Below are 22,955 nucleotides of genomic sequence, written 5' to 3'. Positions count from 1 at the left end.
CATGCTAGAGATGGTGGGTCAATCAATGGTTGATAGTCAATAGCAGCTGTCCTTTCTGTTGGAAGAATTCAGATATTTTTTTCTGAAGGGTTGTTCAGTTTCTCATACTGGTGGGGGTTTGGAGTATTATTTGATTGGCAGGGGAATTAGTAGGGGATCCACAGGCTCAGTGTCTAAAGCATCCTACTCCCCCTCCCCCACCTTTGGTCCTCAATCTCAGGTGTAGGACATGGAGTCTTCCTGGGGCTCCAGGGTGAAGCAGCCTTTGTTCCTGCACCCTGAAACAGTCCTCCGTCTGTTACCCATCTTTCAAGCACTTACAATCTCCCACAGGCTGGGTTTTCCTCTTCCGGTACATTCTCGCTGTCAGTTCCAACTTTTTCTCTGACTGTTATTCTCTGGGGCTTCAGAGGAAGTAAAATTAATGCATGGGATCAATGTGACATATTCATCCTGGAGTCTGAGGAGGCTTCAAGAATCTATCTCTATTTCCTAAAGGAAGTGAAAGGGCATACTTAGCACTACTTAAAAAAAGATGTTTTATCATGATCAATGTCATATACATACAAAGAATGAACATTCATACCCTCATCATCCAGGTGAGGAAATGCCAGCAGGCTGGAAAATGCTAATATTCTGTGCCTCAGTGACTCTGTGCTTTTGTGTTTGTCTCTAAGCCTGACTGTGACCTTGAGAGCTGGCTGCTGCTCTGACCATGATGGAACTCTCCCTTGGTAGAAGCCAGGTCCTGCCCAGCACCATGTGGGAGCACAGAGCCTGTGAGAAAGCTGCACAGTTGGCAGTTTTGCAAACAGTGCAATGCAAGGTGTTGGCTGCAGGGCAAGGCAGGGCGTGGGGAGGGCGTGTTCTTCAGCACAGAGTGATGGAGCCTCTTGAGTAGCTGGTTACTTGCAGGCTGTTTTTTTCTTGGCACTTGCCCTTCCCTTCATTCTCTCTACTCCCTCCCTCCCTCCCTCCCTCCCTCCCTCCCTCCCTCCCTTCCTCCCTCCTTCCTTCCCTCCCTCCCTCCCTCCTTCCCTTTCCTCCTCCTCCTCCTCCTCCTCCTCCTCCGCCTCGCCTCCTCCTCCTCCTCCTCCTCCTCCTCCTCCTCCTCCTCCTCCTCCTCCTCCTCCTCCTCCTCCTCCTCTTCCTCCTCCTCCTCCTCCTCCTCCTTTTCTTTTTTGTGCCAGTATTAGGGCTTGGACTCAGGGTCTCTCACTAAATCTGGCCTTTACTACTTGAGCCACAGCTCCACTTTCAGCTTTTTTTCTTTCTTTTTGCTGATTAATTAGGTTTTTCCTTCCTGAGCCGGCTTGAATCATGATCCTCAGATCTCAGCCTCCTGAGTAGCTAGGTTGACAGGTGTGAGCTACCAGCACCGGCTTTCCTTTTGGCCTTCTTAGCTCTCCAAGTACTCCCTGGAGCTTCCCTTCACCTCCACCTCTGTTCTCGTTATACCTGTCTCTCTTGCTAGGGGTCAGGTCCTTGTTTCCTCCCCACTTTGGTGTTCTAAGTAAGGCTTTGACTTGCTCTGTGTCCAAAATAAATGCCCTATTACCTGCCTTTTTTTTTTTTTTTGCCAGTCCTGGAGCTTGAACTCAGGGCCTGAACACTGTCCCTGGGTTCTTCTTTTTTGCTCAAGGCTAACACTCTACCACTTGAGCCACAGCACCACTTCTGGCCTTTTTCTGTGTATGTGGTGCTGAGGAATTGAACCCAGGGCTTTATGCATACTAGGCAAGCACTCTACCAGTAAGCCACACTCTCAGCCTATTACCTGCCTTTTGCAAACCCACTTCTCACTGGTCTGTATCAGGGTTGAAACATCAGTCATTCATTTTCTGAAACCTGAGCCTTTTGGGGTGTTTAACTCACTTCTTCCTTTCCCTTCAGCACTAAGATCTCTCAATTTTGCCCCTTACATGTCTTAGGAATCTAACCCTTGGCTTTTACTTCTGCAGTCATAAACACAGGGGAGCCTCCACTGTCATGTTCCTCCCTCTGCCTCTGGTCTTCTGGGCTTTTCCTTCCCCTTTGTGCTGTTGGGGATTGCTCTGTCTCAAAGCCCTGCTGAACCCCCAACCCTCAGGCAGAGCTCAGATTGTTTAGCCCACTTTCCCACTTCACCATCCTCAGATCTTTTCATGGTTCTTTTTTTTTTTTTTTTTTTTGGCCAGTCCTGGGCCTTGGACTCAGGCCTGAGCACTGTCCCTGGCTTCTTCCCGCTCAAGGCTAGCACTCTGCCACCTGAGCCACAGTGCCGCTTCTGGCCGTTTTCTGTATATGTGGTGCTGGGGAATCGAACCTAGGCCTCGTGTATCCGAGGCAGGCACTCTTGCCACTAGGCTATATCCCCAGCCCCTTTTCATGGTTCTTCTCATGTTTGTTGGTACCCGTGTCAGTTTCTCAGTGTTTTCCTTTGATTGGATCTCTTTTACTTTTTCTAGAACACAACCAGCCATAAAGTTTGAGTAGGGTGGCCTGCCTCAAATAGGTCACTGTAAAAGGTCCATCAGTGATGATCACAATGCAGACTTCTCTAAAACACCCCGGGTATCAGCACAGCTGTATGCTCACCACTTGGGAAGTCTCTCTCTAGTCAACTCCTTGTCTTTCTCCTCAGAGGCAGGGGAGCCAAATGATCTGGGTCATAGCCTCTGGGGTCAGAATGCCCCAATCCATGCTTTGCTCTTTGACTGTCCAGCACATGATCTTGGGCAAGTTACTTAACTTCTCTGACCCTCAGTTTCTTCATATGCCTGGTATAGTTGCTGAAGCTGGTAGCCCTAGCTCTTTGGGAGGTGGAGATAGAAGATTGTAGTTCAAGCCTAGCCCAGGCAAAGAGAAGTTTGCAAGATTCCATCTCATTGGGTAGCCGGGTAAGGTGGTATGTGCCTGTTATCCCAGCCACGGGGGAAACACATGGCTGGGTGAGATGATTCTCCCTGGTCTCTCTGCTTGCCCCTCAGAAATGTGAGGAAGCATACAGAGCAGGGAGGATCATAGCCAGTCTAGCCCAGGCATAAACTGAGAATTTACCTTGAAAAGAGCCAGTGCAAAAAGGGGCTGGAAGCTAGGTGCCAATGACTCATCATGCTACTCAGGAGGTGAGACCTGAGGATCGTGGTTTGAAACCAGACTGGGCAGGAAAGTCTGTGAGACGTTCATCTCCAACTAAGCACTAAAAAGCCAGAAGCGGATCTGTGGGTCACGTGGTAGAGTACTTGCCTCACAAGCTGCATGTCAGTGGTTCAAACCTCAATATCACACACACATATGAAGATAGGTTCAATAATATTTTCTCCAAAGGAGCCTGGTGAGTCATCAACAAATAGTATCCACTGGTCATTTCAAATGGGCCCTAGGACCTAGGCAGCCTTTGGGACTATTTGATGGGGTTCCAGAGGGCCTGCTTCCTTTGCACCAACGACTGTCCCCTGACCACAGTGCCACTCACTCCCCCTGCAGCCTCAGCTCTGTGCCTCTTGTCTTTCTTGCTTCTCTTCCAGTAAATGCTGGCCTTTCCTTCTGGGTCCAGAGCAGCTGTCTCCTTTGGGATCCCTTAGCTGGTCTTCCTAGAGGGACAGCTGTCCCCTGCACTTTATCTAGTATCTCTTTGAACTATACTCCAATTAGTGACCTTTGTGTGGGTGGGTGATCTCAGGAGAGTGGCTTGTGCTTTTCACTTTTGTCTGGATCACATTCTCAGATGATTGTGAAGAATACAGGCAACACCACCCATGCTGAGACACAGCCCACCCAGGCCTCCAGGAACTTGAGCTTAGAGGGCACTGGCTGGTGTCATTCCTCATACTCCACAGGAGCACGGGGTCCACATAGTGATGGGAGAGAACAGTGGAATCTGGGAGCAGGCTATCGCAGGGGTGTGGCCCCCTCTGCGTTTTCTAACTTCAATCTCAAGCCCACTCTGATCCCTGGAGTCACCACCTGTTCATGTGTGAATCTGTAAGGCTGGGGTCAGCTCTAAAAGTTCCTTTTCTGGGCCTTGAACTCAGGGCCTGGGCAATATCTTTTAACAGGCTAGTACTCTGTCACTTGAACCACAGCTCCACTCCCAGCTTTTGGGTGGTTAATTGGAGATGAGGGTCTCACAGACTTTCCTGTTTGGGCTGGCCTTGAACTGAGATCTTCAGATCTCAGCTTCCTGAGTCACTAGGATTAAAAGATGAGCCACTGGCTTAGCATATCCTTTGAAGCCGCAGCACATAGTCTCTGCCCAGGCCTCTCCTCTGGCACAGCGGGCCACCTCTTGTGCAGCCCTGGCTTCTTGCTCCCCAGCCCAGGCCTCTGTCATCTGCTCACTCACCCTTTCCCCACCTCTTGCCAATTTGGGGAGCTTTGTTTTTTTTGTTTTTTTGTTTTTGCCAGTCCTGGGGACTGGACTCAGGGCCTGAGCACTGTCCCTGGCTTCTTTTTGCTCAAGGCTAGCACTCTGCCACTTGAGCCACAGCGCCACTTCTGGCCACTTTCTGTATATGTGGTGCTGGGGAATTGAACCCAGGGCCTCATGCATGCGAGGCAAGCACTCTTGCCACTAGGCCATATCCCCAGCCCCAATTTGGGGAGCTTTGAATCACCAGTGTTCAGTGCTGTGCTTTGAGTCTCAGGGATCTTTTCAGGCTGTGCACAGGGGCTGGGGTTCATTCAACTGCCAGGAGCCACCTGGTGAGCAACACCTGTGTCTTCCCAAGGGGCTTCTTGGGGTGACATGGAGACCCAAACATTCCTTCCAGAGCCCCTCACTCCTGAGTCCTGTGCTCCCTGTCCTTCTCAGCCCCCACGTCTGCTGGGCTTGTACCATTCCTTCCCCTTTCACATTATAGTGAGTCCCTCACCTGTGCCTTTCCCCAAAAGGACTTGGAATTAAGTTCAGGTTCACATGCTCAAGGCCTCTGGCCTTCCTCTGCTCAGAAGCAGGACACTCCTGCTACTCTGACTCAGAGCACATGAGGCATCCAAGCTACCCAGATATGTAGCCAGCCCTGACCCTCATCCACCTCTGCCTTTGGACTGACTTTCTCTCTTGGTGCCTCCTCCATCAGACCTACTTTTTCCATTTGGGTTGACTCTAAACTTGGAGCAAGAACAGCCACCAACCACCCTGGCGATGGCAACTGTGTACTGTGTTTCTGCTTGGTACACTAGGCACTGTGTCATGGTGCTCAATAGCCTTGTTCAAAAAACAATGGGGAGGAAGTATTACGGCTTTCATGGAGGAGAAAACAGAGACATACATATCTTACCACTGATCCGTGGGGATGGTGGAATTCAAGTCCAGGCCTAGTGCCCTGGAGCCACGAACACACTACCTTGTCTGCCTCCCTCGAGGCCTGAGCCTGGGTCTCTACTCCAGCCTGTTCTGCCTGTCTTGGGTAGATGGTCTTGAATAATTCCTGCACAGTTGGGGGTGGGGGGAATGCCCCAGCAATGCAGGATGTGTGATTGTGCTGCTGGACCAGGGGCTGTGTATGTGTGTAAGTGTGTACATGCATGCTGGTACTAGGGCTTGAACTCAGGGCCTGGCACTGTCCCTGAGCTTTTTTACTCAAGGCTGGTATACTACCACTTGAATCACAACTCCACTTCCAGCTTTTTGGTGATTAATTGGAGATAAAAGCCTCATAGACTTTTCTGTCCCTCCTGGCTTGGAACTGATCCTCAGACCTCAGCCTCCTGAGGTGTGAGCCACTGGAGCCTGGCTTAGACCTGGGGTCTCTGTAGATAGCCAGGTGTACTTTTCTGAGTATGAACCCTTCGTGTCCACCTAGCCTTGTCCTTGCTGTTCTGAGAGGTCACTAATTCCTGGCCACTGTGAGAACTAAGGCACGAGTCCTGTTGAGGAACTGAGCACCACTTTCTGAGTCCTGTGGAGGGGCACAAGTCGTGGAGTCCATTGTGCAGAGGAGACAGCAGATGCCTGGCGAGTCAGGGCCTGAGCTGATAGCCAGCGGGACTGAGTCCTGATTTCTCATTCACCACTTTCTCTTCTGCTGACTGTTTCTTGTGATGACTTATCTTGAAGCCTTTGGTTTTATAGACCATTTATTTCCAGCTTGGTTGGTTGTAGAGGATGGGAAATATGGAAATTAGAACTCTGAGTATCTCTTCCGATGAATGGCAGTGCTAGGAGTTCCTAAGAGTGTTGGATGTGAGACAGGAAAATGTGGCTGTCAGCACGTGGGAGTAGAAAGGAAGCCCCAGTCAGTGTCAGTGCTGTCACCAGCATGGTCTCAAGGCCTGAACATGCTCACTGCTCGGGGACCTTGGGGCACCAAAAGACAGTCGGAGAGGAAATTAAGTAGTGAGACTGACAGAAATGGAGTCCATCCAGTCCCCTTTGGATTGTTCCTTTTTCTAAAATTGAGAGATAATTCACATACCATAAAAGTCATCCTTTGAAAGTATGTAATTCAGTAGACTGTAATGTACTCACAAAATTGGGCACCTATCATCACAATCAATCTACCTACCTACCTATCTCTTTATCTCTTTATAAAGAAACTCCATACCCATTAAGAGATATTCCTTCTGACCTCATTCTTCAGGCTCCCAGCATCCACAAATCTATGTCTTGTCTCTGCATGTGCTTGATCTGGATTTTTCTCATAGATATGGAAGTGTAGTCAGCCCTTGGTGACATTTCTTACTCCAGCATAATGTTTTCAAGATTCATTCATATTATATCAGAACTTTATTCCTTTTTTTCTTAAAAAAGCTGGCACTGGGCTTAAATTCAGGGCATGGGTTCTTTCTCTTAGCTTTACCCCCTTGAGCCACAGCTCCACTTCTGGCTTTTTGGTGGTTAATTGGAGATAAGAGTCCACAGACTTTCCTGCTGGGGCTGGCTTCAAACCATGATCTTCAGATTTCAGTCTCCCGAGTAGTTGGGATTACAGGCATGAGCTACTGGTGCCTGGTGAACTTTTTAACTTTTTATGGCTGAACAATATTCCATGGTTTGGCGAAACAACAACCCAAACCACCACCACCACCACCACCACCACCACCACCAACACGTTTTGTTGATGCATTCAGCCATTGGCTGATTGACATTTGGGTCATTGCCACCTGTTTTGCTACTGTGAATCATTTCTCATTTCTCATCCTTTGCTTTTTCTGAGAAAGCTTCTCACAGTGTCCTGCTGTCTGTATTGCTGGTTTGGCTACTTGGAAAGCAAGAGAAAGTATATCTGTGTTGTGTGGGTGGGAGGAACTGCAGACCCTGGATCATAGGAGATATAAAGGAGAGTTTGAAGGTTTGTTACAACTCTCTGCCCAAGGGAGGCCTTGTACCTGGCCCCAGAACCATCTGCTGCTAGGTGGGTATTTTTCCTGCTGTTGCTTATTAACCAATGGTTATGGCCCTGAGAGCAGATCCTCAGGGCTATGACTGGTACTTAATTGAGATGCCAGAAATGTTTTCAAAGAACATATGAGACACACACACACACACACACACACACACACACACACGTGTGTGTATTGGAGCTTGAACCTGGGTTCTGTTCCATAGCTTTCTCCACTTGAGGCTGATACTCTAACACTTGAGACATACCTCCATATCTCGGTTTTTGGTGGTTAATTGGAGATAAGGATCTCATGGACTTTCCTGCTCAGTTGGCTTCCAATCACGATCCTCAGATCTCCACCTTCTGAATAGCTAGGCATGAACTACCAGTGCTTTTCCCAAGACATTTGAAGAGTCCTGGACCTTTGCTTCTTTGTCTCCAGTTAGAGGCTAGGTTATCACCACCACCACCACCACCACCATCTACATTCATGTAGGACTTCATGTTTTGTTCTACAGATGCTACTTTAACTTTCTCAGCATAGTATTACTTTAATCTTTGTGGACAAGAAACAAGGAGACCTGGAGATGTGAGACACATTGCAGAATAGCGAGTGGAGCCATACTTGAACCCAGGTTTCTCTTAATTCCTAAGGTAGGACATTCTCCACAGCAATGTGCGAGACAAGATGTTCTGTTGTAGACTTCAAGGGTCTGAGTGAGGTCGGAGGTGAGGGCCCTGTTGCTGTTGTAGAGGCCCTCCCAGCTCTGCCAGGCCTCTTGATCCTTTCCTGAGATTGCATTTGGTTAAAGCCAGCTGTGGTGTTCTCTCGCCACCCTGAGCCCTCCTCTCTGCTGCTTTGCTTTCATGCTTTTAGGGACAGATTCTCACAGTGGAATCTTCAGTGCCAAGTGGCTCTAGAGAGGCAGGGAGGTTGAGTGGACAGTGTCTTTGGATTCCCCAGTTATCTGCTCATCCAGCCTCCACAGCTTTCTCTTTCAGCTGAGTGTCTAGTCTTCCTCCTCCCCTTCTGCCTCCATTGGTTGGTATCACCAACACCTCCACTTTTGGTGTTCCCTCCACCCCCGGGGCTTTATGTCTTTAGGGCATGTGTTCAATATGTTTGGCTGGGTTGGTAGAGAGTGAGGGAAATTGTCTATCTTAGGAACATAGCACATGGCATGATTGCTGTGTCCCAAGAAAGTTGTCACCTCTGCTAATGATTTACTTTTTACTTACAAGAGATGATAGCAGATTGAAGGTCGTCCCTTGATATAGTCATATCATTTCACTTAGTCCTATGTGATGTTTGCCTATGTGGGGAGAGAAAGGTTTGGAATTGCACTGACTCAACAGTCCCACTCTTATCTTATCTCTCTACCAGCTGGTGGCTGGGTTTGGTCTGTCTTTCTGGAGGCAGAATGGCTCACATGAAAATGTCATTGTCATGAGGACTGGGGCAAGACAAGGTTGAACATAACTGGTCAGACCAGGAGTAGTGAGGTAGAAGCAGAGCTTTCACCTTGCTTTTGGTCCTTCAACCAAGCCCAAGGCTAGAACTGGGAATTTAGGCTCTATATTGCTTTCCTAGGGCCACCAATACCAAGTATAATATCTGGGCCTGACACTGGTGGCTCACATCTGTAATCTTAGCTTCTCAGAAGGCTGAGATCTGAGGATCACTGTTTGAAGCTAGCCTGAGCAGAAAGCTGGAAAGTACAGCTGTGGCTTAAGTAGCGGAGTGCTAGCCTTGAGTGAAAAAGTGAAGAGACAGCATCCAGGCTCTCAGTTCAAGCCCCATTACCAGCACAACAAACAAACAAAACAAACTTAGTGTCTTCAGGCAGTGAGTATTTATTGTCTACATTCTGGAGCCCAGAAGCTCAGCAAGATGGCAGCAGGGCCACCTCTCTCTGCAGGCTTTAGGGGAAGAGTCTTCTCTGCCCAGTATAGCTTGTGGCGGGGGCCATAAGCATTGCTCAGCTTGCAGTACATCACCCTGACCTCTGCCTGCATTGTTACCTGGCATTTTTCATGTGTCTGTGTCTTTACATGGGCGCCCTGTCTTCTAAGGATGCTGGTTATGTAGACCTAAGGTCCTACCTCATGGCCTCATCTTAACTTGACTCTCTCTGCAAAAATAAAATAAATGCTGTTTTCAGATAAAGCCCCATTTACAGTTACTGTGAGGTAGAAGGACAGCACGTCTTTTTTGAGGGATGTGTGTGCACTATTTTGGAGGACATAGTTCAATCTATAGCAGGCAGTTAGTTCTTAAAGAATGGGCTGGAGCCAAGCATATGACAATACAATGCCCTTCTCACAGATGCCACATGAACTATCTACAAATGATATGATTATAAGTGATTATTTGTGACCGTGTGTGTGTGTGTGTGTGTGTGTGTGTGTGTGTGTGTGTACTGAGATTTGATCTAATAGCCTTGTACTATCACTTGGCTTTTTCATTCGAGGCTGGCATTCTACCACTTGAGCCATACGTCTGGATTTTTGCTGGCTAATGGGAGCTAAGAGTCTCACAAACTTTTTTTCCCTTGTTGGTTCCTGTGATGTCACCCCAGACAGATCTCAGCCTTTTGAGGAGCTAGGATAATTGATGTGAGCCTTCTGCATCTGGCCTCTGTTATCTTTGGAGGTAGATACTATGCCTACCCTATTTCTGGAGTTCTGGACACAGCGCTGGAGTTAGCAGGAGGCTGTTGGCCAGGGGTGTCCACTCCTGCTCCTGGGTGTCACTTGGCAGATTTTCTGACTGGGAAATGCCTTGGGTTGTCATCACTCTCTGGGGACTGGTCCCAGGAGCCCATTCAGCATTCAGGGGAAACAGACTGGTGCAGAGCAGAGGGGCTTAGCCCAGCAGGGGGTGGGGTGGAGCCCTCTGCTTGGGGACTCAGAGACCCTGGACAGTATTCACATGTGGGGTCCCAAGGATTTGACAGGACCAGACAGCATGACTGCTGATATGTGTCCCCTCACCAGTGATGTCAACAGCCTTTATGAGGCTTGTGTCTCTGCATAGCTAGGGTCCGCAGTCATGGTGTCCACAAACAGTTTCCGGGGAGCACTGTCTAGAGGGCCTCATCTAAGCCCAAAGCAGCTCTGTGGCCTTTTGATTGGGGTTTGCCTTCCTTCTCTTTCTAGCTTGCTTTTCCCTGCCAGGCCCCCAGTCCTCGGAGTAAGCTGTCTTTATCTTTGCCTTGGGGACCCCAGGGCGGGGCAGTGTTCCCTGTTTCTGTTCTTCCTTCCTTGCTTGCTTCCCAGCTCCTGTCCTTTAGGGACCAGGCTCATGGGAAGGGAAGGAGCAGTGTCTGCCAGGTGGACGGATGGCAGAGCCTGTGCTGGGCTAGCTCTGCTCCACAATTTGGTAAGGGCAAAGTAGCAGGCTAGATCCCACAGTAGTCAAATCTAAGGTCATTCTCAGAAGGGAGGCTGAGAGATAGACAGAGCTAGTGCATTCCTCAATCTCTCCCCTCCCCTCCCCTCCCCTCCCCTCCTCCTCCTCCTCCTCCTCCTCCTCCTCCTCCTCCTCCTCCTCCTCCTCCTCCTCCTCCTCCTCTTTCTTCTTCTTCTTCTTCTTCTTCTTCTTCTTCTTCTTCTTCTTCTTCTTCTTCTTCTTCTTCTTCTTCTTCTTCTTCTTCCTCCCTCCCTCTCTCTCTCTCTCTCTCTCTCTCTCTCTCTCTCTCTCTCTCTCTCCCCATCAAGGAGCAGAGGAGGTGGGTAGCCAGGGCTGAGGTTAAGGGAGTCATGTGGTTCTTGTGCCAAGCCAGATGTTCACCAGCCTCCTAGTCTAGCTTTGGAGGACGGTGAAGGGTTTCTGTAAGTCAGCAGTCAAGTTGCTATGCCAAGGTAGCATGGCCCTGTGCCCAGCCTGGTTCCTCAGGAGGTGTTAGATTGGCCTGGTATGCAGGTATTGAGGTGCCAGCTTTGGATGGTGCCTGGGCCCTGAGGCCAGGGCTGGGCCCTCTGGCAAGCCGGAATGAGGACTTCCTTCAAGTAGAAGGCCCGGGTTGGGGTAATTGCCCCCACTGGCAGGGTGTGGGCTGAAATGAGATGCAGATTCTCTAGCAGGTGGTAGTGGGGGGTGGCCTTTGGTCATTTGACATGGACCTGAGTGTCAGGCTGGCTCTCTTGGTGGGTTCCATGGCAGGGCTCTTGTGGAGTGAGGGTCTCTGATGGCTCAGCGTGGTCCTTGTAGATCAGTACTGTTCTCCTTGCCTTCCCCAGCTAAAGCCAGGATAGCAGAGTCCCTTGCCTAGGGATTCCCCGGGCAATCCGGCTGGCCCTGTTGCGCAACCTGCTCCAAAAGCTTTTCCCACCCTGAACAGCCTGCCTGGTAATGGGACAGCAAACAAGTTCTCCCTGGTCACCAGCAAGGGCCAGATGGGAAGTGGGGAGTGTGTGACTTGTCGCAATCATGTTGCTATGGCGACACAGTTCTGTTTAGCTGCCTCTCTCTGGTCTAAGTCTACATGAACTAAAATAAGTTTAACCCACAGCTTTCACAGCAGGAAGCCCTGTCCTCCCAAGGTCAGTTCTCTGGCCAGGGCCTGTGTGTGTGTGTGTGTGTGTGTGTGTGTGTGTGTGTGTGTGTGTGTGTGTGTGTGTGTGTTTTGTATGTGTATATGTGTACTTGTGTGGATAAAGATACCCAAGGAAGAATGAATCCTGCACATTGTGCTCTTCCCCTTTTCCCTTGGGGCCCCAGTCCTGTGTCTCTTGGACTGGTGCTTTGAGACTTCCAGTACTTCAGTACCTTTTGAATAGCTTGGTTGAAACAGATTCTCTTGGGTAACCAGTAGCTCATGTCTGGAATCCTAGCTACTCAGGAAGCTGAGATCTGAGGATAACAGTTCAAAGTCAGCCTAGGCAGGAAGGTCTGTGAGGCTCTTATTTCTAATTAACCAGCAAAAAGCTAGAAGTGGAGGTATGGCTCAGGTGGTAGAGCACCCCCTTGAGTGAAAAAGCCCAGGCCTTGAGTTCAAGCCCCAGTACCAACACAAAAACCCAAATCCTTAAAACAGCAACAATAACAATAACAAATTTTGGGGCTTTAGCCACAGATTCTGTTGCATACTTGAGAATTTGCATTTCTAACAAGTTGTCAGGGTTGCTGATGGTCAGGCCTACCTTGCACTATCACTACTTTAGATGTTAACATCCCAGTAGAGAAATGCATTAATCTATTCTTTAGTTTAGTTTTTGCTGTTGTTTGTTTTTTTGCATTGCATGTTGAACTGTCTGTCCCCTGGCCACTGGGAAGGTCCTGACTGGCCCTGGCTGATTGCTTCTGTGTTCTTTGGTCTTTTTACAGGAAGCAGGAGCTGGCCAACAGCTCAGATGTAACCCTTCCAGACAGGCCCTTGTCCCCTCCTCTCACTGCACCTCCCACCATGAAGGTAAGAGGCTCAGCAAAGGAGGGGGGAGAGGGGGGAGGGCTCCAGGCCCAGATGCCTCTGTCCTAGTGGAGGCTGTGGAAGGCTGGACACCTCTGGAGGCAGTGTCTAATTAAGGTTACCAGTGAGGGAGGAAAGTGTGATTGAGACTCAGGCATGGGCCTCTGGTGTCTGGCCCAGCTGGTTATCTTAAGGGGCTGTTGCCAAGGACTTTGGGAGGATCTCTTAGGACTCGAGTGGCACTTATATGCTGTTCCACCTGCCTGTGACTGGCCCCCTGGATGGCCCTGACACTCCAGTCCCTATGGGAGAATTGCTCTGGAGACTCTGGAGCTGGGGACTGGCAGTTCCCTGTCGATCAGCACTTTAGAAGCCTCTTTCCTGGGGAGACTATCCAAGGACCCCAGGTCTAGGACCCTTCCCATCCTGGAGTGGGGAAAGTCCCTCCTTCTGACCCCTACTTCCTTCCACCCTTCAGTCCTGCTAGCTGGTTAACCACACAGGCCCAAGCTGGCCCTCAGAGAGGACTTTTGGATCAGTCATGCCCCCCTCCCAAGGCTGCTGTGCATCCCTTCTCCTCCCTCTCTCCCTCCTTCACGCTTTGTCAGGTGAAGACTAACTCTGAGGAAGTCACCTGCCTCCTGAGTCATCTGGGGGACATCTAGGCCAGCTCCCATCTCTGTCCTGGGGCTCTGTGCTGAAGTGACTCACTGGGAAATAATTAGGCATCTCTCCCCTGCTGCTCCATACTGCTCTCCCTCTTCCCTGACCTACTCTCGTGGAGGTGACACTCCTATAGGTAGCAGATGACCACTGTCTGTCTTCCTGTCTCCAACCCATAGTGCTTTCTGCTCCACCCTCCAACACAGAGCCATGTGGCTTACACTGAGGGGCAATTCGTTCAGTCTCAACAGAGCTTGCCTTGGTTGGTTTGGGTGTTTGCAGTGGGACAGAGCACAGGGGTGTCCAAGGACAGCTCTCCTTGCTTTCTGGTAGGGTGCTGGGGGGGGGCACTGAGAGACCACACTAGTCTACAACTGGTATGTGGCCCCAGACATAGGGGTAGTTTGTCACTATGTTAAGTTGCTACTACTGGGTGTTGGAAGGTTGTCTCTGTGCTTGTGGATGGTGGGAGTTTGTAGGGAGAACTCAGAAAGCCTAGAACGAGTCACCAAGTTTGCTTGGCAGGCTTTACTCACAAGCCAGCTTAATTGCATTCAACATGCAGTACTTACCTGATGTTATTATGTTAGTCAGAACACTTGGTTGCAAGTGACAGAAACATAACTTGCTTTCACTTAGGCAAAAGATATTTATTTGACCATTTGACCTTTGTAATGGAAAGTATAGATGCCAGGCATGGCTCCACCTGTGAATTCTGTTTCTTTCCCTCCTTTTCTTCCCTCCTTTCCTCCCTTCCTTCTTGGTCTGTCCCTCCCTCCTCCTCCCTCCCTCCCTCCCTCCCTCCCTCCCTCCCTCCCTCCCTCCCTCCCTCCCTCCCTCTCTTCCTCCCTCCCCCCTAAACTTAGCTTTTCACTCAAGGCTTGTGCTCCACCATTGGAGCCACAGCATTAGTTCCATCATTCTGCTGGGTAATTGGAGATAAGAGTTTCATGGACTTTTCTGCTCAGGCTGGCTTTGAACCTTGATCCTCAGATCTCAGCTTCCTGAGTAGCTAGGATTACAGGCATGAGCTACAGGTACCTGGCTAAGATGATGGGATATTTCAATGGTTACCCTGGATGTTGTGTGGAGAATTTGTGAAAAGGAACAGACTAGAAAATAGGATATGAACCAAAGGCCATTTGGGAACTAGGGGAGAAGGCCTGACTCACCCGGTGGGCTTATTTGGAAGTAATTTGACCTTAGATTTCTCAGGCAGTAGATTGATGAGACAAGAGCATTTGAGGAGGGACCCAGGAGATGAGAGTGGACTCGAGATGTAGAGCAATTGGACGTGATACAGCCATATTCTGAGATAGGAGTGGCCCAGGAGGGAGGGAGGGGGGTCAAGGTGTTAAGTGTTGGGCTGGATATGCCTGCAAGAGGAGGAATGGTCATGTTAGTGAGTAGCTGGGTGTTTGGGGTCAGGCTTAGGAGAAAGGTCTGGGTAGGAGGTTGAGCTCCAGGAGTGGTTCTCAAGAAGAAGGGAATGGAAGGTTTGGGATGGGTCAGCTTTTCTGGGAAAGGGTGGAGTGAGAAGAAGACGGGTTCTTGGGCTTCTCCAGCGGTTTGCCCAGGTAAAATGAGTGCTGGGCCTCTGGGGGGAAAGGCCGGACCTCAACAGGGAGGAGAGAGGGAGGAGGTCCTTTCACAGTGAGGGATGGACTATGGATTCCCATGCTGTAGAGAGGCCAGGTATAATGTGGAATGTGCAGAGTAGCTTCTGGCTGCTGAGATGTGGCTGAGACCAGCCACAGGGGTGGCAGCAGATGGCAGAGGGAAGGTGGTGAGAGTTGGAGGGTGTGGATGGATAAACCCTGGATGGGGAGACCTGAATGTGGCTGTGTTGAAAGGAGGGAGCCAGAGGTAGGAGGAGGTGTGTGTGTGTGGGGTGGGGGGGGGGGGAGATCTGCTCTTCATGGCAGTCAAAGGCAAGGTGGTTGTGAGAGAGGGGTCTCAAGAATTCCCAGAAGGGCCACATCCTTCAGGGAAGCCTCAGCTGCCTTGCAGTCAGAAGGCATTCCCTGTGTGTGCTTTCCACCTTTGAACTCAACTCTAAGATTCCCATCCTTTGATTTTTCCATCTGTATCCAAAGGGTGGGGTGAACAGGGGAGAGAGGAGGATGTGAAACTTGTTTGGAGGGTTCAGTCTGAGTGAGAGACCTTCTGGGGTCGGTGCTGATGTCAGGATGTCATTTCCTGGGTCTTGAACTCAGAGCCTGGGTGCTGTCCCTGAATATTTTTTTTCCCCCTCAAGACTGGCACTCTACCACTTAAGCTTTATTTCTGGATTTTGACAGTGAATTGGAGATAAGAATCTCATGTACTTTCCTACTTGGGCTGACTTCAAACTGTGGTCCTCAGATCTCAGTCTCCCGAATAGCCAGGATTATGAGCCACCAGTGCCTGACTCTTCAAGGATTTTAAACTTCAGCTCTACTTTCTTTCTTTTTTTTTTTTTTTTTTGCCAGTCGTGGGCCTTGAGCTCAGGGCCTGAGCACTGTCTCTGGCTTCCTTTTGCTCAAGGCTAGCACTCTACCACTTGAGCCACAGCGTCACTTCTGGCCGTTTTTTATATATGTGGTGCTGGGGAATCGAACCCAGGGCTTCATGTATGCGAGGCAAGCACTCTTGCCACTAGGCCATATTCCCAGCCCTCAGCTCTACTTTCATACCAGTCTGCTCCCCACAGAGGAGCAGCCCTGTCTCATTTTGGCTGTGTTAACCAATAGTGTAACCACTTTGGTCTGTTTGTCCCCAATTGTGAGTCCTGGAGTGTAGCATCCTGGTCTTTGGTACTCCAAGTCCTGGTCAGAGCTTGGGTTTGGGAGATGATGGTTGACTGAGAGTGCCACATTGGAGATTCTTACTCTGGGCCTGATCCTCCAGCTGCCTCCCTCCTCTCGCCCTCCCCCCCAGCTCCCCCGCTACCCCTGTGGCCCAGCTTTGCCTATATCTCATATCCCAGCAGACCTGGCTTCCCCCATCTTCAAGGTGGGGATCAGGCCTCTGCTTTGTTGACATCTCTTCTGGTTATTTTTACATATTGAGGTCTGAGATTCCACCCCCCCCACCACTTTCCTTGGCCAGGCAGGTTCAGGGTGGGGTGAAGGTGTAATATGGAATGCCTCTTTGATTGGTTAGCTTGGGAATTGGAATTCTGGGGTGAACAGTCCATTTTATTTACAGATGAACGGGACGGGAGTCTCAGAACTGAGAAACTCAGTTCCATGGAAGGTAGTTGTTTGTGTTCCTTCTGGGGTCCATTGAAAAAGCTTAATTCTACACCCAAAAACACCTTTGGTAGAATGCTTTTCTTATCCCACCCTGCACATCAAGGGGCGGCCCCTCTTCTAGTAGCTTCTCCAGGAAGAAAGAACAGCTATGCCTCCAGCCCCTGCCTGTCACCTACTGCAACCACTCCATACATGCTCCTCTCGCTGTTAATGTTTTTCAATGGGATCCTTCTCCTCCTCCTCCTCCTCTTCCTCCTCCTCTTCCTCCTCCTCCTCCTCTTCCTCCTCCTCTTCCTCCTCCTCCTCCTCCTCTTCCTCCTCCTCTTCCTCTTCCTCCTGTGCTGAGGAAAAGCATCCAAGAGAAACAGAGCAGATGGGCTGAATGGGAGCCCAATTCCTGGCCAGAGCTCCAAGCATGGACTGGCAGGGTGGGCTGAGAGGGTGGCTGGGGGCTGCCTTGCTAGGAGAGCTGTCGACTGTTTCCAATGCCACCGTTTTCCTGTATCTGATTTTCATGCCCACAGGTTATCAGGAGTTTAGGAGGGCCAGTGGTGCCCTCAGAATTGGGACACGTGGAGGCAGGGGTCCTTGAACTCTCAAAGAGCTTGCTGCTGACAGGGCACCTTAGCTGAGCAGAAGGAACCATATGGCCCAGCGTGTGAGAAGCTCACATGGGAGATGTGGCTTCTCAGCATGGTGGAGAGGAGAGAGGAGTTGGGGTGGGTTGGGGAATGGGAACCTGGGGTGGGTGGGGCTGGGCCTGCTCCTGAGACTGTAGACCTCAACTTTTTCAGGCCCTGAGAAGGGCAGGAGTTGCAGATGACCCTCTGGATCCTCTAAATCAGAGTCTTTCATTGAGGTGATCTATGCTGGGATTCGATCTGACCTTGACCTGAACTGTCAGACTTGCCTGTGGAGCCCCATGAGCATCTGGGTTGCTAGGGGTTGCTAGGTCAGCTTCTCCATCCATTCCTGTGCAAGTCAGAGGTGGCCCTCTGCCAGACCTTCTTTCCAGAAGAGGACAATCAATGGGAGGTGGGGCGGGGTTCCCCCAGCCAGTGAGGTGCCACTTTTATGAAACTCTCTAACCAGGCTCCAGGGCCTCACACCCATGATTCTAGCTACTCAGGAGGCTGCAGTCTGAAAGCCAGCCAAGGCAGACAAATTTGTGAGACTCTCATCTCCAATTAACCAGCAAAAAGCCGGAAGTAGAAGTGTGGTTCAAGTGGTAGAGCACCAACCTAGAACAAAAAAGCCAAGCATGAGTGTGAGACCATGAGTCCAAGCCCCAGTACTGGCACCAACTGCCCCCCCAAACCCCCCCAAATAAAAACAACCAAAAACAAACAAAAGACAAACCCAGAGAACTTTGTTTCTGAAAGACAAAACTTTGTATCTAGGATAGCAGTGACTACTCACTAGACACTAGGTTGAAAATGAACTATACAACTTACAGGTGGGGACAGGAGAGAAAAAACTGGGAGAGAGGGAGGGGAGGGGTGACAGTGTCCAAAAAGAAATATACACATTACCTGACTTATGAAACTGTAACCTCTCTGTATATCACCTTTCTAATAACAGTAAAAAATAGGGAAGGGGGGAAGGTAGCAGTGCCTAGAAAGAAAATCTGGAAGGAAGTCTGCCACAGTCTTTCCATGGCTAATAGTTACTCCTCAGCAAAATACCATGGTTTCTGCCTAGCCAGGTGTCCATAGTTGAGGAGCCTTACCCCGTGGAATGTATCAGAAATTGTGTTCCATGTAAATGGTTTTTTTTTTGTGTGTGTGAACCTGTATGTCATATACAAACCCCTGGCAGATAAATGTGGGTGATAAAGGAGGCATTTGGAAAAGAACTAAACCAAGGGTCTCATCTAGCAAAAGGAAGTTAAACCTGAAAGAAGAGGCTGGGGCCAGCCACATCTTTCTGGACATGGCTCCCACCTTCTGCTTCCTGATCTACGCAGGTGTCACAGGCTGGGAGGTCCCCATGGTGACAGGAAGAGCGGAAGGCCAGCACCCTCCTTGGGTTTCTGAGATTGGGCTGTGTAGAGACTTTGATAGTCCAGGGCCACAGAGATTTCTTGATCTCTTGGTCTCTGTCACTCGTTTCCTTCCTAATTCCTTTTGCCTGCAGCTAATATTAAAATGAGCCTGAATTTCTGGGCCAGATGCTCACTTCATGGGAAACCTTGGAAGTCAGGTAGGGGCTCCTCAGGGACACGGCCGCCCTCTCTGCCTGAGTGGTCTGTTACCTAGGGTGTCCTGATGCCTGTGGAGGTGCTCGATTATCAAGCCCTCCTTCCTCAGGCTTTCTCTTCCTGTTGGTCCAGTCTCAGCCTGGGCTGCCTCTCTTGTGCTCAAAAGCCCCCTGACAGAGTGCTTGGTGTTGAGGACATCTCCCTGACAATGCTTCCTAGGATGCTGCAGCCCCGATCCTGTCACATGCCTTTGCAGGCCTGAGTAGCTGCCCCACCCTGGTGGAGCAGCCTCTGCCAGGACCTGCCTCTTCTCTGATGGAGTGTGCCAGGCCTGGCTGAGAGCCCAGGTCCTGGGATTTAGTAACCATCGATGTGACCTTGTGCAGTTTAGTAATCTTCAGAGAACTCAGCTCCTTCATTTGTAGGACTGTGCTCACCCACCAGATTTTCTGGGAGGAGGAAGTGGGCAGGCCAGGGCTTCATAAAGGACTTGGCATCATACAGGCATTGGATAATGATACATGGGGGGTTCAGTGGTTGTCATGGTCAGCAAGCCAAACCCTTGGAGGATAACTATAGTGACAGGCTCACCTGGGCAATGCCAGATTCCAGGCCTTTCTCCTCTTCCCATCCCTGCACACAATATCATTTATGAGATATTGAAGCCTGATGTCTAGGGCCTTGGGACTCAGTGGGCAGTGGCTTCTATTTGTTTCCAAAGGGATGGAGGTACACCCTCGTGTGTTTTCCTCATTGACTTTTCCTCCCCCCTCCCCCCAGACCCCTGGAAGCTCCCCGCTCTTGGCTGAGTTGTGGAGATGGAGTTTCGGGCCTTGGCATGTGTATTGGTTTCTATAGTCACTGTAATGAATGACTGCAGACTTGGTGGGCAGCTTAAAACAACAGAAATGTATTCTCCCACGGTTTCAGAGCCCAAGGAGGGCGTCCATAGGGCCTTGCTCCTCGCAGAGGCTCCGGGGGGGAGAATCTTTGCTCACCTCTTCCAGCCACTGGCTGGTAGCCCTAGTGGGTCCTGTGTCATCTTCACACAGCCTTGCCTTCCCCTGGGTGTCACTGTGCATGTCTCTCTACTGTAAGGACACTTGCTGTCTATAGAGCCCACCTGGGTGGTCCTGCAGAGTGAGATCACCTTGAGATCTGTATCTTCATTATATTTGCTATGCCATTCCCTATTGCTCCTGTAACAAATCTTTACACAGGGAATATTTAACCATTAGGCATTTATTTCTTATTATATATTCTTATTATTTAGTTTGTATTAGTTGTCGAGGCACTGGTGGATTTGGGGTCTGGCAGAGGCTTGCTCACTATTTCTAAGATGGTGTTTTCTTATTGTGTCCTCCCAAGGTGTGAAGTGGAAAGCCTCCCCCACACCCCCACCAGGCCTTTTAAAAGGCCATTCATCTCATTCATGATAGTGGAGCCACTGACTCAAAGTCCCACCTTCTGACACTGATACTGTCACCTTGGGGGTGTAGTTCCAATGTAAGAATTTGGTGGGGGGGACACATAGCTCAAACCATAGCATCCACCAAGAACCTTTTATTTATTTTTTCATCCAAATAAAGCCACATAGACTTTGGGACATGCACATATATTGTGGGGGTTAGTACTTAGCCTATACTGTGAGTACCTGGTGGGAGCGTGGTGAAGCGTGGTGAGCTGCCAGCACCTGCTTCTCCTTGTAGTTGGATGTCAAGTGCATGTGGGTCAGGGCATTGCCGGGCTGGGAGGAACTGGCCCAGGGCAGCTGCAGCACAGGCAGTTTGGTTGGGCCTGGTTTTCATCTCTGTTTTGCCAGAGAGCCTGTAGGGAACGACTCATAGTTACTGCTTGGTAAATAACAGTAGGTGACTGATGACATCTGATCAGCTCATCCACCTTGAGGATGTGACAAGGAGCGGAAAAGGCCCAAACTCTCCCTCTACCTCCTCCTCCTCCTCCTCCTCCTCCTCCTCCTCCTCCTCCTCCTCCTCCTCCTCCTCCTCCTCCTCCTCCTCCTCCTCCTCCTCCTCCTTTTCTTCATCTTACTCCTCCTCCTCCCCTTTCTTTGGTACCTTAGCTCAGGGCCTTAGCTTTTTTTCCTCACTTCTAGTGTTCTACCACTTGAATGAACCACAACTCTACTTCTGTGTGCTTTTAATTTTTTTCTGGTTTAATTGAAGATGAGTTTCATAGACTTTCCTGTTCAGGCCAGCTTTGAACCTCCATCATATCTTAGCCGAGTAGCTGGGATAACAGGTGTGAGCTACTGACCCTTGGCTTCTCTTTTCTCTTTCTTTCTTTTGTTTTTCCTTCCTTCCTTCCTTCCTTCCTTCCTTCCTTCCTTCCTTCCTTCCTTCCTTCCTTCCTTCCTTCCTTCCTCCCTCCCTCCCCCCTCCCTCCCTCCCTCCCTCCCTCCCTCCCTCCTACCCTTCCTTCCTTTTTTTTGGCCTGGGGCTTGGACTCAGGGCCTGAGCACTGTCCCTGGCTTCTTTTTGCTCAAGGCTAGCACTCTGCCACTTGAACCACAGTGCCACTTCTGGCCATTTTCTGTATATGTGGTGCTGGGGAATCAAACCCAGGGCCTCATGTATATGAGGCAAGCACTCTTGCCACCAGGCCATATTCCCAGCCCCCCTCCCTTCCTTTCTTCCTCTCTCTCTCTCTTTCCTTTTTTTTTTTTTTTTGCCAGTCCTAGGGCCTGAGCACTGTCCCTGGCTTCCTTTTTGCTCAAGGCTAGCACTCTACTACTTGAGCCACAGTGCCACTTCTGGCTTTTTCTGTGTATGTGGTGCTGAGGAATCGAACCCAGGACTTCATGAATGCTAGGCAAACATTCTACCACTAAGCCACATTCCCAGCCCTTTCTCTTTTCTTTTTTGAAGATAGTAAAGAGAGATTTATTAGCTAAGTGGTGAGGCAAGGTTAGCATTTGGTTAAGGACAGACCACCTAACTAGTGGCAGTGTGCCCCAAGGGATATAGTGGGCTGTTGGATAAACCTTGATTGCATGTAATATCTAGGGATTTAGGGTTTTATGCAGTAGGGTGGGGGTACTAGGTGGTTAGTAGGTGAAGTCCTCCCCTTATGGCCCCAAATCCAATGGTTTGAGACTATGCAGTGGCTGCCCAGGCTTGGGAAGACATTTGCCTGTGCATTAGACTCTTTCTTGCCCTCCTCTGATCAGTGCTGCCTGCCTGAGCAAGGTCCCATTTGTCAATCATTCCCTCAGAGGCCCTGCCTGCCTAGACACTGAGCACCTTCACCGGGAGGAGGCAGGACCATTATCTTAATTGGTGGACCAGCATGTGGGCCACCTGGGGCTTCAGAATGCAATCTTAAAGCCTAGAGTATTCTCCATTCCTGCTCATTCATGCCTACCCAGATGCCCACATTAACAACCCCCCTTCAAAACCTCAAGACCATGAATTCTTACAAGGGTATGGACTCCACTGTTAATAAAAAAGCCTAGTGTTTTCCTCAAAAAGACTTATGACTTTTCTTTTGTGTCAGTAAACAAAAATAATCTTCAAACTATATTATATAAAATGATATGTGCTTGCTATGAAAAGTTTAAGTGATTTTAAAGTACAAAGAAGTATATTATTAAAAATTAATGATGCCCTAATGACCCTGTGAGCAAGAAATATCCATTATTACTGTTTGCTAAGCATGTAGATAGCTTGGCTCCTTCACGCAGATAGAGTCACTCAGTTGATGATCCTTTGAAATACGAGGAGTCCAATTTGGTTTCCTTTGCATTTAGCCGATGTTTTAAAAAAAAAACAACATTCAGTGGCTCAGAGGAATTGCTGAAGATGAGAGAAGATGTTTCTTCTCTATAAAAGATATTGATTTGTACCAAAGAAGAATATTATTATTATTAAAAACTCCAACCTTTGAGAATAGAAAAAAAAGTGTGTGTGTGTGTGTGTGTGTGTGTGTATGTGTATGTGTGTGTGTGTGTACTGAAGCTAGAGCTTGACTTTAGAGCCCCACACACTTGGCCTTTTCTGCTCAAGGCTAGTACTCCACCACTTGAGCCACAGTTCTAACTGGATTTTACTGGTTAACTGTAGATAAGAGTCCCATAGACTTTACTGCCTGGGCTGGCTTCAAACCTCAATTTTCA

The 22,955-nt window shown here is 49.5% G+C and overlaps 1 protein-coding gene across 5 annotated transcripts in view; it reads left to right on the top strand.

Annotated features, from left to right (window-relative positions):
* The window catches only part of Rap1gap2 (RAP1 GTPase activating protein 2), a 207,121-nt gene that overhangs the window by 95,718 nt on the left and 88,448 nt on the right, over nucleotides 1–22,955 (top strand). For all 5 annotated transcript variants that reach the window (XR_007213665.1, XM_048365115.1, XM_048365113.1 and 2 more), the window contains one exon: nucleotides 12,640–12,724. Coding sequence is in view for 4 of the 5 variants with exons in the window: in XM_048365115.1 (XP_048221072.1) it covers nucleotides 12,640–12,724 (85 nt within the window). In the remaining variant the exon portion in view is untranslated. The remainder of the gene's footprint in view (nucleotides 1–12,639; nucleotides 12,725–22,955) is intronic.

The sequence above is a fragment of the Perognathus longimembris genome, chromosome 17 (genome assembly GCF_023159225.1).
Source record: "Perognathus longimembris pacificus isolate PPM17 chromosome 17, ASM2315922v1, whole genome shotgun sequence".
Lineage (NCBI taxonomy): Eukaryota > Metazoa > Chordata > Mammalia > Rodentia > Heteromyidae > Perognathus > Perognathus longimembris.
Note: the sequence above shows the minus strand (reverse complement) of the source record. Positions and strands in the feature narration are given on the sequence as shown.